The 12,901-nt window shown below is 36.8% G+C and overlaps 1 protein-coding gene across 2 annotated transcripts in view; it reads right to left on the bottom strand.

The window, feature by feature from the left end:
• The window catches only part of SPAST (spastin), a 54,613-nt gene that overhangs the window by 25,030 nt on the left and 16,682 nt on the right, over positions 1–12,901 (bottom strand). The window contains exons 2-4 of one of the 2 annotated variants that reach the window (XM_082642247.1): positions 11,673–11,759; positions 9,322–9,405; positions 2,500–2,595 (exon numbers count right to left, since the gene is read on the bottom strand). In XM_082642247.1, the coding sequence (XP_082498373.1) occupies positions 2,500–2,595; positions 9,322–9,405; positions 11,673–11,759 (267 nt within the window). The remainder of the gene's footprint in view (positions 1–2,499; positions 2,596–9,321; positions 9,406–11,672; positions 11,760–12,901) is intronic. The other variant, XM_082642248.1, reaches the window with a different exon arrangement.

Raw genomic sequence — 12,901 nt, 5'->3', positions numbered from 1 at the left:
GCGGAGCACAGGCTCCGGATTCGCAGGCTCAGGGGCCATGGCTCACGGGCCCAGCCGCTCCGTGGCACGCGGAATCCTCCCAGACCGGGGCACGAACCCGCGTCCCCTGCATCAGCAGGCAGACTCCCAACCACTGCGCCACCAGGGAAGCCCAGTTTGATTTTTTAATGGGTCCCAGAAGAGAAAGCTGCTTTTGTCCCCCAACATGGCAGAAAAATACAATGGGATCTCACATGTGGAATTAAGTAGAAGAAAATCAAGATAACAAGGGAAAGGCATACCAGCTCCTCAGGGCTAGAAAATTTTGCTGTTTACTCAGGTAGGATTATTAGGATCTCAAATTTGTATTTTGGGGCTTCCCTGGTGGCACAGTGGTTGAGAGTCCGCCTGCCGATGCAGGGGACACGGGTTCGTGCCCCAGTCCAGGAAGATCCCATATGCCGCAGAGCGGCTAGGCCCGTGAGCCATGGCCGCTGAGCCTGCACGTCTGGAGCCTGTGCTCCGCAACGGGAGAGGCCACAACAGTGAGAGGCCCACGTACCGCAAAAAAAAAAAAAAAAAAAAAAAAAAAAAATTTGTATTTTGGAAACTTCACTATTTACATGTGGTGAATTCTTACATTTCTTTGTTTTTTCAAACAGTTCATTATGAAGATGTCAGCCCTTCACAGCCATGCTAAAAGAAACACAAAAAATACTTTATACTTGAAAAGGTTATTTTAAATCAGATACAGGAAGGAATGGGAAAATGAATATAGTTACTAAGGTGGGGCTCTGTAGTGGAAGACCAAACCAGACTGAGAACTCCTTAAGGGAGAGGTAAAGCCACAAGGGAAAGAGTTGATGACCAATTGTCTCTTCCATCCCAAAAAATCCACTCACACTATTTCTTCTTTATTGAAATCTTGTTCATTGCAGCACTATTTACAATAGCCAGGACATGGAAGCAACTTAAATGTCCATCAACAGAGGAATGGATAAAGAAAATGTGGTATAGCAACTAAGACCTGGCACAGCCAAATAGATAAATAAATAATAAAATATTTTTTAAAAAAGATGTGGTACATATATACAATGGAATATTACTCAGCCATAAGAAAGAACAAAATAATGCCAAGTGCAGCAACATGGATGGACCTAGAGATTGTCATACTGAGTAAAGTAAGTTAGACAGAGAAGGGCAAATACCATATATCATTTTTATATGTGGAATCTAAAAAATGGGTACAACTGAACTTATCTACAAAACAGAAATAGAGTTACAGAAGTAGAAAACAAACTTATGGTTACCAGGGGGTAACGGGGGGGGTGGATAAATTGGGAGATTGGCATTGACATATACACACTACCATATATGAAATAGATAACTAATAAGAATCCACTGTATAGCACAGGGAACTCTACTCGATACTCTGTAATGGCCTATATGGGAAAAGAATCTAAAAAAAGAGTGGATATATGTATATGTATAACTGATTCACTTTGCTGTACACCTGAAACTAACACAACATTGTAAATCAACTACACTCCAATAAAAATGAAAAAAGCAAACAAACAAAAAAATAAATCTTGAAACCTTTTTTTTATCACATATGAGTAAAGAAAGCAGTTGTTTTATAGTCTATACTAAGGGTTTTCTACTACAACTTGAACAAAGTAATATTTACTTTAATAAAATTTAAGTACTAGACACAGAACGAATTCTGAAAAAGTTACCAATAAAACTAGAGAAGATGTCAGAGAACCTAGGAAATGAAGATCCTACCACCCAAACAAAACAGCATTTAATCTTCTGTAGGAGTTGATGTGATGACCAAAGTTTATGGAAAACAAATTTAACCCATAGTAAATAATAGTATTCTAGGGGACTTTCCTGCCAGTCCAGTGGTTAAGACTCCGTGCTTCCACTGCAGTGGGGTAGGGTTTGACTCCTGGTTGGGGAACTAAGATCCCTGCATGCCACATGGCATGGACAAAAGAAAAAGAAAAATAGTATTCTAATGTTTCTCCTCACTATGTGAATTCAGCTTCAAACTTTTTCTAACAGGTGCTATGATAAAACATTCATGTATTATATAATTGAAAATATATATGCATTGAAAATTGGTATATAACAAAGAAAAATTAAAATTTCTGTCTCAATAAACACTTCATAAAAATTTGGTACAGGTACCCATAGAAAAAAACACAAAAGCTCAAAGTAAGATAGAAACAATAGAACCTTTTAATAATTTAGGAAAACGAACCTTCATATTTTATAATTTCAAAAATTGGAGGTTGTAAAATATGCAAATATAACATGTTGAGAATGGCTATGCCCTATGTATTACGTGTTTACACACCATGAATGATAGGGCTACTGTATTTTCCACACAGCCCTGTGCAAACAAAAACCAATCAAATCTACCACTATAAAATCAAATCAACATTATCAGGTTAAGTAAGACTCTACTTTGCATGCAAGCTTTGTTATTTTACATGTTAGTTAACCTAAACCCACCTGACTGGAGATGTCCATTGCGGCATGTCAAGTTAGTACTGTCATTATAGACGTCCGTTTGTGACTTGGAAAACTGCAAAACTGGCTGCAGCTTCTCTATGCAACAGAGGGGGGTAAAAAAGAAAAAAATAAACAAAAAGAAAAAAAATACATGATAAAAAAATAAAATATATGTGAAAATGAAAAACGATTCAAGGTGTTACAAAGTTATTACATAATGAAGGGTTTGGCATTTACATAGAATTACCTTTAACAACAGAATTAGTAAAAACTCAGACATTAAAATAGCAACAGAAATGAACAAGTGAATGACTATGTTCAAAATATGCATTATTCAGGATTGGTAACCTGAGGCAATTCTATATCACTACCATCGCCAGCAAATACTTCCTGAATATCTAATATGTCCAAATCATTGTGTAGGGAGAGCAGGATAGAGATACAAAGAGAACATTAAAAAGGCTTTACAGAAGAAGTGGGCTGTGAGTTAGCTGGCATCTGTAAAGATTAAAAAAAAAAAGGACATTCAGGAAAGGAGAAATGACACAGAAGGAAACAGTAAGGAGTGTCTAGGAAATGCCATATTCAGCTACATTAATGTATGTCAGGCAGAAAATAAATGTAATAAAGTAGAATGGAATAAGCATGCTGCAGAACTGTGCGTGTACCCTACCATTTATTTAAATACACACATGTATACTTGTATATATGAAAATTATCTCTAAAAAGGACCCAGAGAAACTGGTAATACCAGCTGCCTCTGGGGATGGGAAATGAGTGGCTGGGGCATAGCATGGGATGGATGCTTTTCAAACTTAAGCTTTTGAAATTTTGTGGCATGTGCATATATTGCCTATTTTTAAATTAATCAAAGATTTTAAAGGATTATTTCAACCTTACTCCCACTTCAAATAACAACAACAAATCCTCTCAAGATCTAGGTCTCTATGTCTAGCACCTGAAGCCCAAGAGTGTATCGGTTTGAGCTTCCTTGCCACTCTACATCACTGCTACACTCCTTCCCCAGTCAAGTCAATCTATATTGTTAGCTGATGAACACCCTGACAAACACTCTACCACTTACTCACTAGTACGAACTTGCTTTAGCGTCAGTTTTCCGAGGGTCTCAAGGGTTAAATAAAATAACACATGAAGTACTTGCTCTGAGCGTCATTCATAATAGGGCTCAATTTTGACCATATTTATTTTGTTGAAATACTCCAAGTTATCATTACTGATTCTCTCCTCCGGTACTAAGAAGTCGATGAATGTATGCAAAAATGTAGCACATATATACTAATTCTTTTAAACTTTCATTTCTAATGTCAGACAAGCAGGCGCCATGCTTGGTTTATGGTACAACCACACATGCCTTTGGGACAGGTTAAATAGCAGCTACCCTTTTTGCACAAAGCACAAAGTACTGCACAGCTTTTGTATCCTAGAACTGGCTGATACAATATACCTTGGAGCCCTTTTTCTGTTGTTAGTTAACAGGTAGGTCATCTGATTTTTCTCAAAGATAATACTCTTCAAATCACCATATTGAGAAAGAAACCATTTGTGTTGGTAAAAGACATAAATTAGAAAGAACTGATTTGTAAATGTCTGATTTATTAAAACTCTTCAATGAAATGTAACAAAAAGTTCGCATAAACATTCATTATATAGTAAAAAATAAACAGAAACTAAATCCTTAGTTGTGATAAATAATAACTAAGAATAATAAGTCATAGAACTTTTTTGCAGGGTTTGGATTTATATGCATGAAAACACACACACAACAGCAGCACACAGCTAATGTGAACCTGCTCCAATTCTTTTTTTTTTTTTTTGAAGAAAGTAAGCTTAGTTTAATGCTTCTTTTTAGAATGACTAAAGGTCGTGTAGATTAACGAATGATTTAAAATAAAACAAATCACCTTGCTTCTTGATCCCTCATGTGCAATCCCCACACAATCATCTCAGTGATCTACTTATAAGGGAAATTTTACCACATAACTTGTGTGCCTACAACCCTTTAGCAGTTTCCCACTGCCCACAGATTAGCACTCAAGCTCCTTTATATGACCAACAAGGCCCTCCAGGATCTGCCTACATTTCTTATGCCTGAGCAATCCCAAATTCATGTCTCTACCAGCACCATGCTTTCCCTTGTCCCTGAGTCTATGTTCATGCTGTTAGTTCCTCATGGAATATCTTTCCACCCAACCATTAATAACTTTTATTTATCTTTTTAAATCCCCACTTTAGGTTTCTTCCAGGAAGATTTCTCAGACACCTATTTTCCCATCCCTACAAAATATTTGTGTATCTCCATCCTGCAGTGATGATGATTTACCTATTTATGTCTGCCTTCTCCACTATATCAACAAGAGCCTAAACACAGGAACATTTTATCCAATCTATCAGTAAATCGGTTTGCTCAGGCTTCAACTACAATCATAAGCCGACCACTTGTTACTCCTGGTATCAGCCTGGCCCGAGCCTCCACCATTTTCCTCCTAGGTTACCACAATAGTTGTCCTACTTGCTCTCCTTGGTACATAACATACCCTTGCAACATCACAACCAGAGGGAGCCTTTTAAAACTGAAGTCAGATGATGTTACTCCTTTCCTAAAAAATCCTTGTAACTGCTCCCCACTTCACAGGTGGCAAAAGCTCAAATCTTCAGTGGCCTGTAAGGTCCTGCATGTTGTGATGGCCGCCCCCTCTGCTCGCCCCCCCACCATTAGTTCTCTGACCTCATCTCTACTATACTCTTCTTGCTGTGGCACACTGGCCTCTTTGCTCCTCTCAAACATACCAGATGTGTTTTCTTAAGGCTTTGCATCAGCTCTTACTTCTCCCCAGACCACTCTTCTCCCAGATACCTGTAAGGCTAACTTACAGGTCATGTCAACTTCTCCAAGAGGTATATACCCTGACTATCCTATTTAAAACTAAAAACCCAGACCACCTCCCATCTACTCCTAATCCCCTATACTGTGTTTTATGTTTTCTTTTCTCCACAAATTTATCACCTTCTAACACATGGAATAACTTATTTATTCTTTATGTTTATTGCCTACTGTCAGTATTCTCCCTGCTGGAATATAAACTCTGTGACACAAGGATCCTTGTCTATATCCTAAGTGCCTAGAACATGATAACCACCCAATAAATATTTCCCGAGTTAAGAAATAAATTCAGGGCTTCCCTGGTGGCGCAGTGGTTAAGAATCCGCCTGCCAATGCAGGGGACACAGGTTCAAGCCCTGGTCCGAGAAGATCTCACATGCCGCGGAGCAACTAAGCCCGTGCGCCACAACTACTGGCCTGCGCTCTAGAGCCTGCAAGCCACAACTACTGAGCCCACGTGCCACAACTACTGAAGCCTATGCTCCGCAACAAGAGAAGTCACTGCAATGAGAAGCCCGCGCGCCGCAACGAAGAGTAGCCCCCGCTTGCTGCAAACTAGAGAATGCTTGCGCACAACAACAAAGACCCAACACGGCCAAAAATAAATTAATAAAAAAAAAAAGAAAGAAATTCAGTTTATATCCCTTGGCACCGTTCCTGGTACAGAGTAAGGACTTAATAAATGGACCCTGAATGAAGCTAAATTTTTTTTAAAAAGGGTAATTGCCAAGTATACCAGACACCAATGCCAAAATTATCTTTTTATCTACAGCAGGTTTTACACTTAAGTTTGCTCTAAGGTTCACTATCAGTAAATTGAAGATATATAATACATATGAACTCTTTCCATCTTTATCAGAGATGCTACATCCTCTCAGACCAGTCTGTATGGGGAACTCCCAGTTATCATTCTCCATACTACTTAGATACCTATCAGGCATCCCACCTCTGAAAAGCTCCATTTTTTAACCAGCATATAATACACAAATATGCTCTACTATGCACTTGTGCACACTTCATTTTTACTGTCTTTGGTATATAACTCCCAGATATTCTGCATTCTCAGAAGACAGGAAAATGTTGATGATGTCTTTTTATTCCACCCTCTCTTTTTTAAAGTAACATCTTTCATGAATGGACATATAGCACTTTTGAGGATAACAAACAACAATAACAACCAAATATTAATTCTATTAAAGCCCAGCTTCATGTTATATTATATATCTTTTTGTCCTCTCCTCTAACAACACAAATAAGAAATTACTAAGTTGTATTTAAAGACAAGTCTATAAATTGATGAGTTGCTTCTAATGTTTTACCATATCACAATTTCAAATACTGATAAAAGATAAAAACCAACTATTATTCAATTTGAAACATGTTACAAAATGTTCCATAATCAAACTTAATCTGCATCACATACATTGATACTTTGTACATATACTGAAAAGGTGTTATAGCTAAAACACACAGAAAGGACCAATTAGAACAATTAGATAATTATTTTACTACAACAACCCTTGATGTAATATGTAATTTTATTTGACACAGTAATAACCACCACATAGGAAGTAAGAAGGCAAACTGTCAGCCACAGAAGCCAGGAGAACACTGCCTTGTTAGCTATCTGAAAACAGTAAGGGTTTCTTTTTTAAAAATGTGGGGCAAGGGCTTCCCTGGTGGCGCAGTGGTTGAGAGTCCGCCTGCCGATGCAGGGACATGGGTTCGTGCCCCGGTCTGGGAAGATCCCACATGCCGCGGAGTGGCTGGGCCTGTGAGCCATGGCCGCTGAGCCTGTGCGTCTGGAGCCTGTGCTCCGCAACGGGAAAGGCCACAGCAGTGAGAGGCCCACGTACAGCAAAAAAAAAAAAAAAAAAGTGGGGCAAAAAATTTATAAACACCATGGACCATATAGGAATGAATGAATGGGTGAATTAATAAAAAACATATGTGTATATATGTACACAAAAGCAGGGGTGGTGATTACACACAGGTAAGGAGATGAACAAAAACCAGCATTTTCGAGTACTTACTATGGGTTAGGTTCCTTCAACAATTCATAGTCACAAATACAGTGAGATAATAATTATCTATTAGCCTCATATTACAAATGAAATAAAGAAGACTCAGAAATGCTAAATAACTTATCAAAAGCACAGAGCAACAAATAAAGTCTGCCTGTTTACCAAGTTTCTACTATTTCTATCACATCAAGCTATGGTAGAACCACCCAAGAAGGGTGGGTTTTAGTTCCACCTTGTTTGAGGGGTAGATTTACCTTCAGAATATATTTTTAAAACCTATACCATCAAATAGAAGATGAGAAGTTTCACTTTATAGACCTTTTACAGCTGATGAATGCAGAAAGAATGACAATTATAATGTCACTAGGCATAAGTCATCAACTGCTGCTAACATCACAAGAAATACTGATGGATAAACACAAAACCACCTATCAAGTAGTCTTATCATTAAAAAATAAAGGGCTTCCCTGGTGGTGCAGTGGTTGAGAGTCCACCTGCCGATGCAGGGGACACGGGTTCATGCCCCGGTCCGGGAAGATCCCACATGCCACGGAGCGGCTGGGCCCATGAGCCATGGCCGCTGAGCCTGTGCGTCTGGAGCCTGTGCTCCGCAAGGGGAGAGGCCACAACAGTGAGAGGCCCACGTAACGCAAAAATAAATAAATAAATAAATAAATAAAAATCTACTTTCAATCCAATTAAGGCTCAACTATCAATTTATAGGGAGGACAGAAGAACATACTAAAAGATAACATGGAGATGCATGGAGCGAAAGTCAGACTGCAGGAAACACTACGTGGAAAAGATCTGGTTCATCAGCAAATAAATTGCAAGAAAATGAAAAAACAGACTTGTATATTAAAAGAGATGTATAGTATGGATCTTCTTGAAATCCTGATTCAAACAATTAAATTATAAAAAAATAGTAGGAGTTATTAAATTTTGAGATACTGACTGCACATTATTTATATATTATATATAAATTTGGACACTGACCATTTTTTTGGCTGTTACTTTTATGTTTATGTTAGTATTAAAAGAATTATTTGTTATTTTTTAGGTGTGATAATGGTATTTTGGCAAATTTTTTTTTTGGCAGTCATGTCCATCATCCCATTTAATACTCACAGCTTCCCCAGAGGGAAGAATCATTACCTTCATTTTATAATGAAATGAGTTTTCTTTTTGAAGGTTTGTTCTAGTTACAAATCAAAGTAAAAAATAAGTGATACACAGGAAATAAGGGAGGGACGGAAAGAAGGGAAACGTTAGAAGTGACAATCTCCTCACTTTGGCAATTTTATTTTTAAAGCATCTTTATCTTTTAGAGATATGAAATACTTATAAATGAAATAAAAAGATATTGAGAAATTGTTTCAAAATAGTAATATGAAGTTGGGGAAAGTAAGCAGGGATATAAACTGTGGTTGGCAAACTTTTTCTGTAAAGAGCCAGCAGTAAATATTAAAATATTTTTAAAAGCTACATATTAAAAGGCTTTGCAGGCTGTATGATCTCTGTATCAACTACTTAATTCTCTCACTGTAGCATGAAAGCAACCAGAAAATATACAAAGGAATGAGAGTAGCTTTGTGCCAACTTACAAAAACAGGCAGTGAACTGGATTTAGTCCATAGGCTATAGTTTGCCAGTCTTAAATCAAGACCGACAATGAGTTGATAATTACCAAAGCTGAGTGATGGATAATTAGTTCAATAAACTCTTCTGTTTTGTATACGTTAGAAATTTTCATAAGTTAAAAGAAAGCCTAGAACACATTTTCAAGTTCACTGATTTATTTCCATCTGCGTTTAAAGTTTCATTAAACTTTTAAGATTTTAAATCTTAAGATTTTAAATACATCTCATTCCAGTTATACGATTCATTAATTGATACCTAATAGTTGTAAACGGTCCTTGGCCATAACCAAATTAGTCATCATTTTAGCTTGAAGGCGTCTAGCTCTTTCATACTGTTCACCTGAAAGAAAAAGCAGAAAAAAAGAATTAAAATATCTACATTTACCTACTAATGCTGCTTCAAGATAAATTATCATACCAACTAATCTCATGGGGAGTCATAGTCTTTATGAAAAGACTATGAAATTAACAAAATATCATTTTCAAATAATATCTTAAAAAATCAGTTATAGTTCCTTATGATGGCTTCAGACCTATTGTGGTATTTCATGGATTTTACGGGTTTTGAGACATATTTTCCCCCCTACATTTAAAACTCTTTGAAATTGGGAAGTGTTTTAAAACCTGTGCCAACCTACTAATGCTATCAGCCAGGCTGCAGTCATAACATAGTCTGTCACTTCCTCTGCATACAAAAATTTGGTCATAGATACTAATACTCCTGTTATAGCTATGTCTAAATAAGATTAAGATAGCATATTCAATAAGGTTAAAATTCAAATTCTATGTGATAAGAAGAGGATGTGTCATAGTTTAATTGACATTGTTTTTTCTCTTGGTACAGTTGAAGGCGTTTTTGATTCAATGAAATACTATTTTTCTTATAGCCGACTCATTTTCTTCTTATAGCCAACTCATTTTCTTCTAACTCTTCTTCTATGCATTTGGCAAGAACAGCACATATATTTTGTACATAATTCATAAAGTCATGCTCATAAACTCATGAAAAGTCTCCAAGACCCAATCTTCCATATTTACTTGTTCTATTCTGCCCTCTTTTATACAGGAGACCAGTAGCTAGAGAAACAGTCAAAATAAAAAGGAGAGATTAAAAAACATGGTAAATATTGGACACATTATAGTTACTGGAGATTAGCTGATATAAGTTATAGAATCAGCCAGCCAGATAAAATATCCACTGGGTGGATTGATCCATAAGGCTAAGATTCTCAGCCCACACATTGTAATTTTTGCTTCTGAATTTATTTTAGCTACGAGAAGCTGAGGTACTTTACTCATATAATAGTGGTACCCACATACCACTATTCACAGCATACTATTTAAGAATTCAGGCTCTAAAGTCAGACTGCCTGGGTTCAAATCCTGACTCTACCACTTCCTGCCTATGAGACCTCATGCAAGTTACTTAATTTCTTTGCACTTAAGGTTTTTCATCTGAAAAATAAGGGTAATGGTAGCAGCTTTAGAGTGTAGGGTTGTGGTGAAATTAAAAGAGATAATACGTATGAAGCGCATACAATGATGCTTGGGCACGTAGTATGTGTGCAAGAAATATTGTCTACATATTTAAAGGTAATATTAGACTCTGATTTTTTTTTTGGCTGTGTTGGGTCTTCGTTGCTGCATGCAGGCTTTCTCTAGTTGCAGCGAGCGGGGGCTACTCTTCGTTGCAGTGCGCTGGCTTCTCATTGCGCTGGCTTCTCCTGTTGCGGAGCATGGGCTTCAGTAGTTGTGGCACGCAGGCTCAGTAGTTGTGGCTCGTGGGCTCTAGAGCGCAGGCTCACTAGTTGTGGAACACAGGCTTAGTTGCTCCATGGCATGTGGGATCTTCCTGGACCAGGGATTGAACCTATGTCCCCTGCATTGGCAGGTGGATTCTTAACCACTGTGCCACCAGGGAAGTCCTTAGACTCTAATTTTTAATTTAATGTGACAGGAAAGTAAAGATGAGAAATAATTGTTTTGGTTTTAAAAAGCCATGTGTGAATCAAAGTCAGACATTACAGCTCATATTTTTTTAAAAAATATTTTTCCATTCCTTTTTTTAAAAAATGAATTTATTTATTTATTTATTTATTTTTGGCTGTGTTGGGTCTTTGTTTCTGTGTGAGGGCTTTCTCACGGGCCCAGTAGCTCTACAGCATGTGGGATCTTCCCAGACCAGGGCTCGAACCCGTGTCCCCTGCATTGGCAGGCAGATTCTCAACCACTGCACCACCAGGGAGGCCCCAGCTCATATTTTAACATGCAGTCAAGCATTACCCACAGTGTAAAAGGGAGTCTGTGAAATAACTACTCCTTCCCTGCCTCGACAATGAGGAAAGGATGAGGTTTCAAAAACAGGTTTAAAAATAGGGTTAAAATATCATGAACAGCAGTTCCAAGGAGGACACAAGTAATATAATAATCAAGTTTGAGCATATCTGGTTACAACTTCATTTTTAGCATAGGTAATAAAGCATTAACTTTAACAAGAACATTTAAAAATCTGTTAAATACTTTTATTAAGATAAACCGATCTGAAATCAGGACAATCATGTGAACACAATTTCGGATGCTACTAAACAAACGTAAATATAACCTTACCTTGTCCTGTAACTACGACAGCTATTCCTTTTTCTAGTTCTTCAATACCTTTCTTATACCATTCCACAGCTTGCTCCTTTTGTCCTACTTTAAAATAGAAATAATTATTTGTATAAATCACAAGTATACCCTAAGAATACACTAAACATTTTCCAAAGCATGCTCTTATTAGGAAATACATGAAAAAAAGAGTTGTGATCAAACAAGTCTGAAAACTGTCACTCTGTGACTTCTTAGGACTTTAGCATCTTAATGTATATGTGGCTCGGCAAGAGGGAGATATAGACGTCAACGTTTCTCAAAATTTTAGAGCTGTGATTCTTTGTTTATCATCTCATGGTATTGATGCTTATAACCACTGAAATGTTGTATTAGAGAAATAAATATTCAAGATTTTATTTTAAATAAATGGTTTTTAAAATATATACTGTTAGGAAAAATAAATATGATTTCAATAATAGTGAGGAAAAAAGCATTGTTTAATCTAACTGTAGTCAAATATGATGTAATATGTTCACGGGTGCTCCTTTCAGAGTTAGCTTTTATTTAATAAATGATTGCGCCATGAGAACTGGTGTATGAGATTACAAGTGTGCCCATTAAGTAACACATTTCTATTTTCTTTTAAACATGACAACATTTATCCTTGATCCAAAATTAAGCTTTAAAAGGATCTAAAAATTCAGCATAATCAAAACATGTGTAGGATACTTCTTTAAAGTGTTAACAATTATATACAAATTTCATTGTTTTTAAAATTAATTTCTTAGTCCTTAGAATCTTCAAAGCCTCATAAGTGGCTAATATAGAGATACAGTAAAGCAAAGGTGGAAATCATGCATAAGAACTGTTTTTCATTTTTCCCTACTCATGTTCCTATTTAATCAAACAAAAATTCCCATGCCATTCTTTAATTTGAAATTTCAAAATCAATAAAATATCATGACTCTCCTGATAACATAGAATAGATGAAGACTTATTATAAACACCACAAAACAACTAAGAAATACTGTCCCCTTATGAGTGTGTACCTCCTACCTACCTTCCTCCACCCCCAAAATAAATCACTAACTAGATTTAGCCCCTTGGACAGGGTAATTTCTTACTTATTACCCATATAAAATGCCAGTAGTATTTTACACAGTGTCTGATCCAGAGTAAGTGATCAATAAGTACTTGATAATGACACATGAAGAAATTATTAAAAATCTGTTGTAAGTCAATTTAAA

Source organism: Mesoplodon mirus, assembly GCF_964341445.2.
Source record: "Mesoplodon mirus genome assembly, chromosome: 14".
Taxonomy (NCBI): domain Eukaryota; kingdom Metazoa; phylum Chordata; class Mammalia; order Artiodactyla; family Ziphiidae; genus Mesoplodon; species Mesoplodon mirus.
Note: the sequence above shows the minus strand (reverse complement) of the source record. Positions and strands in the feature narration are given on the sequence as shown.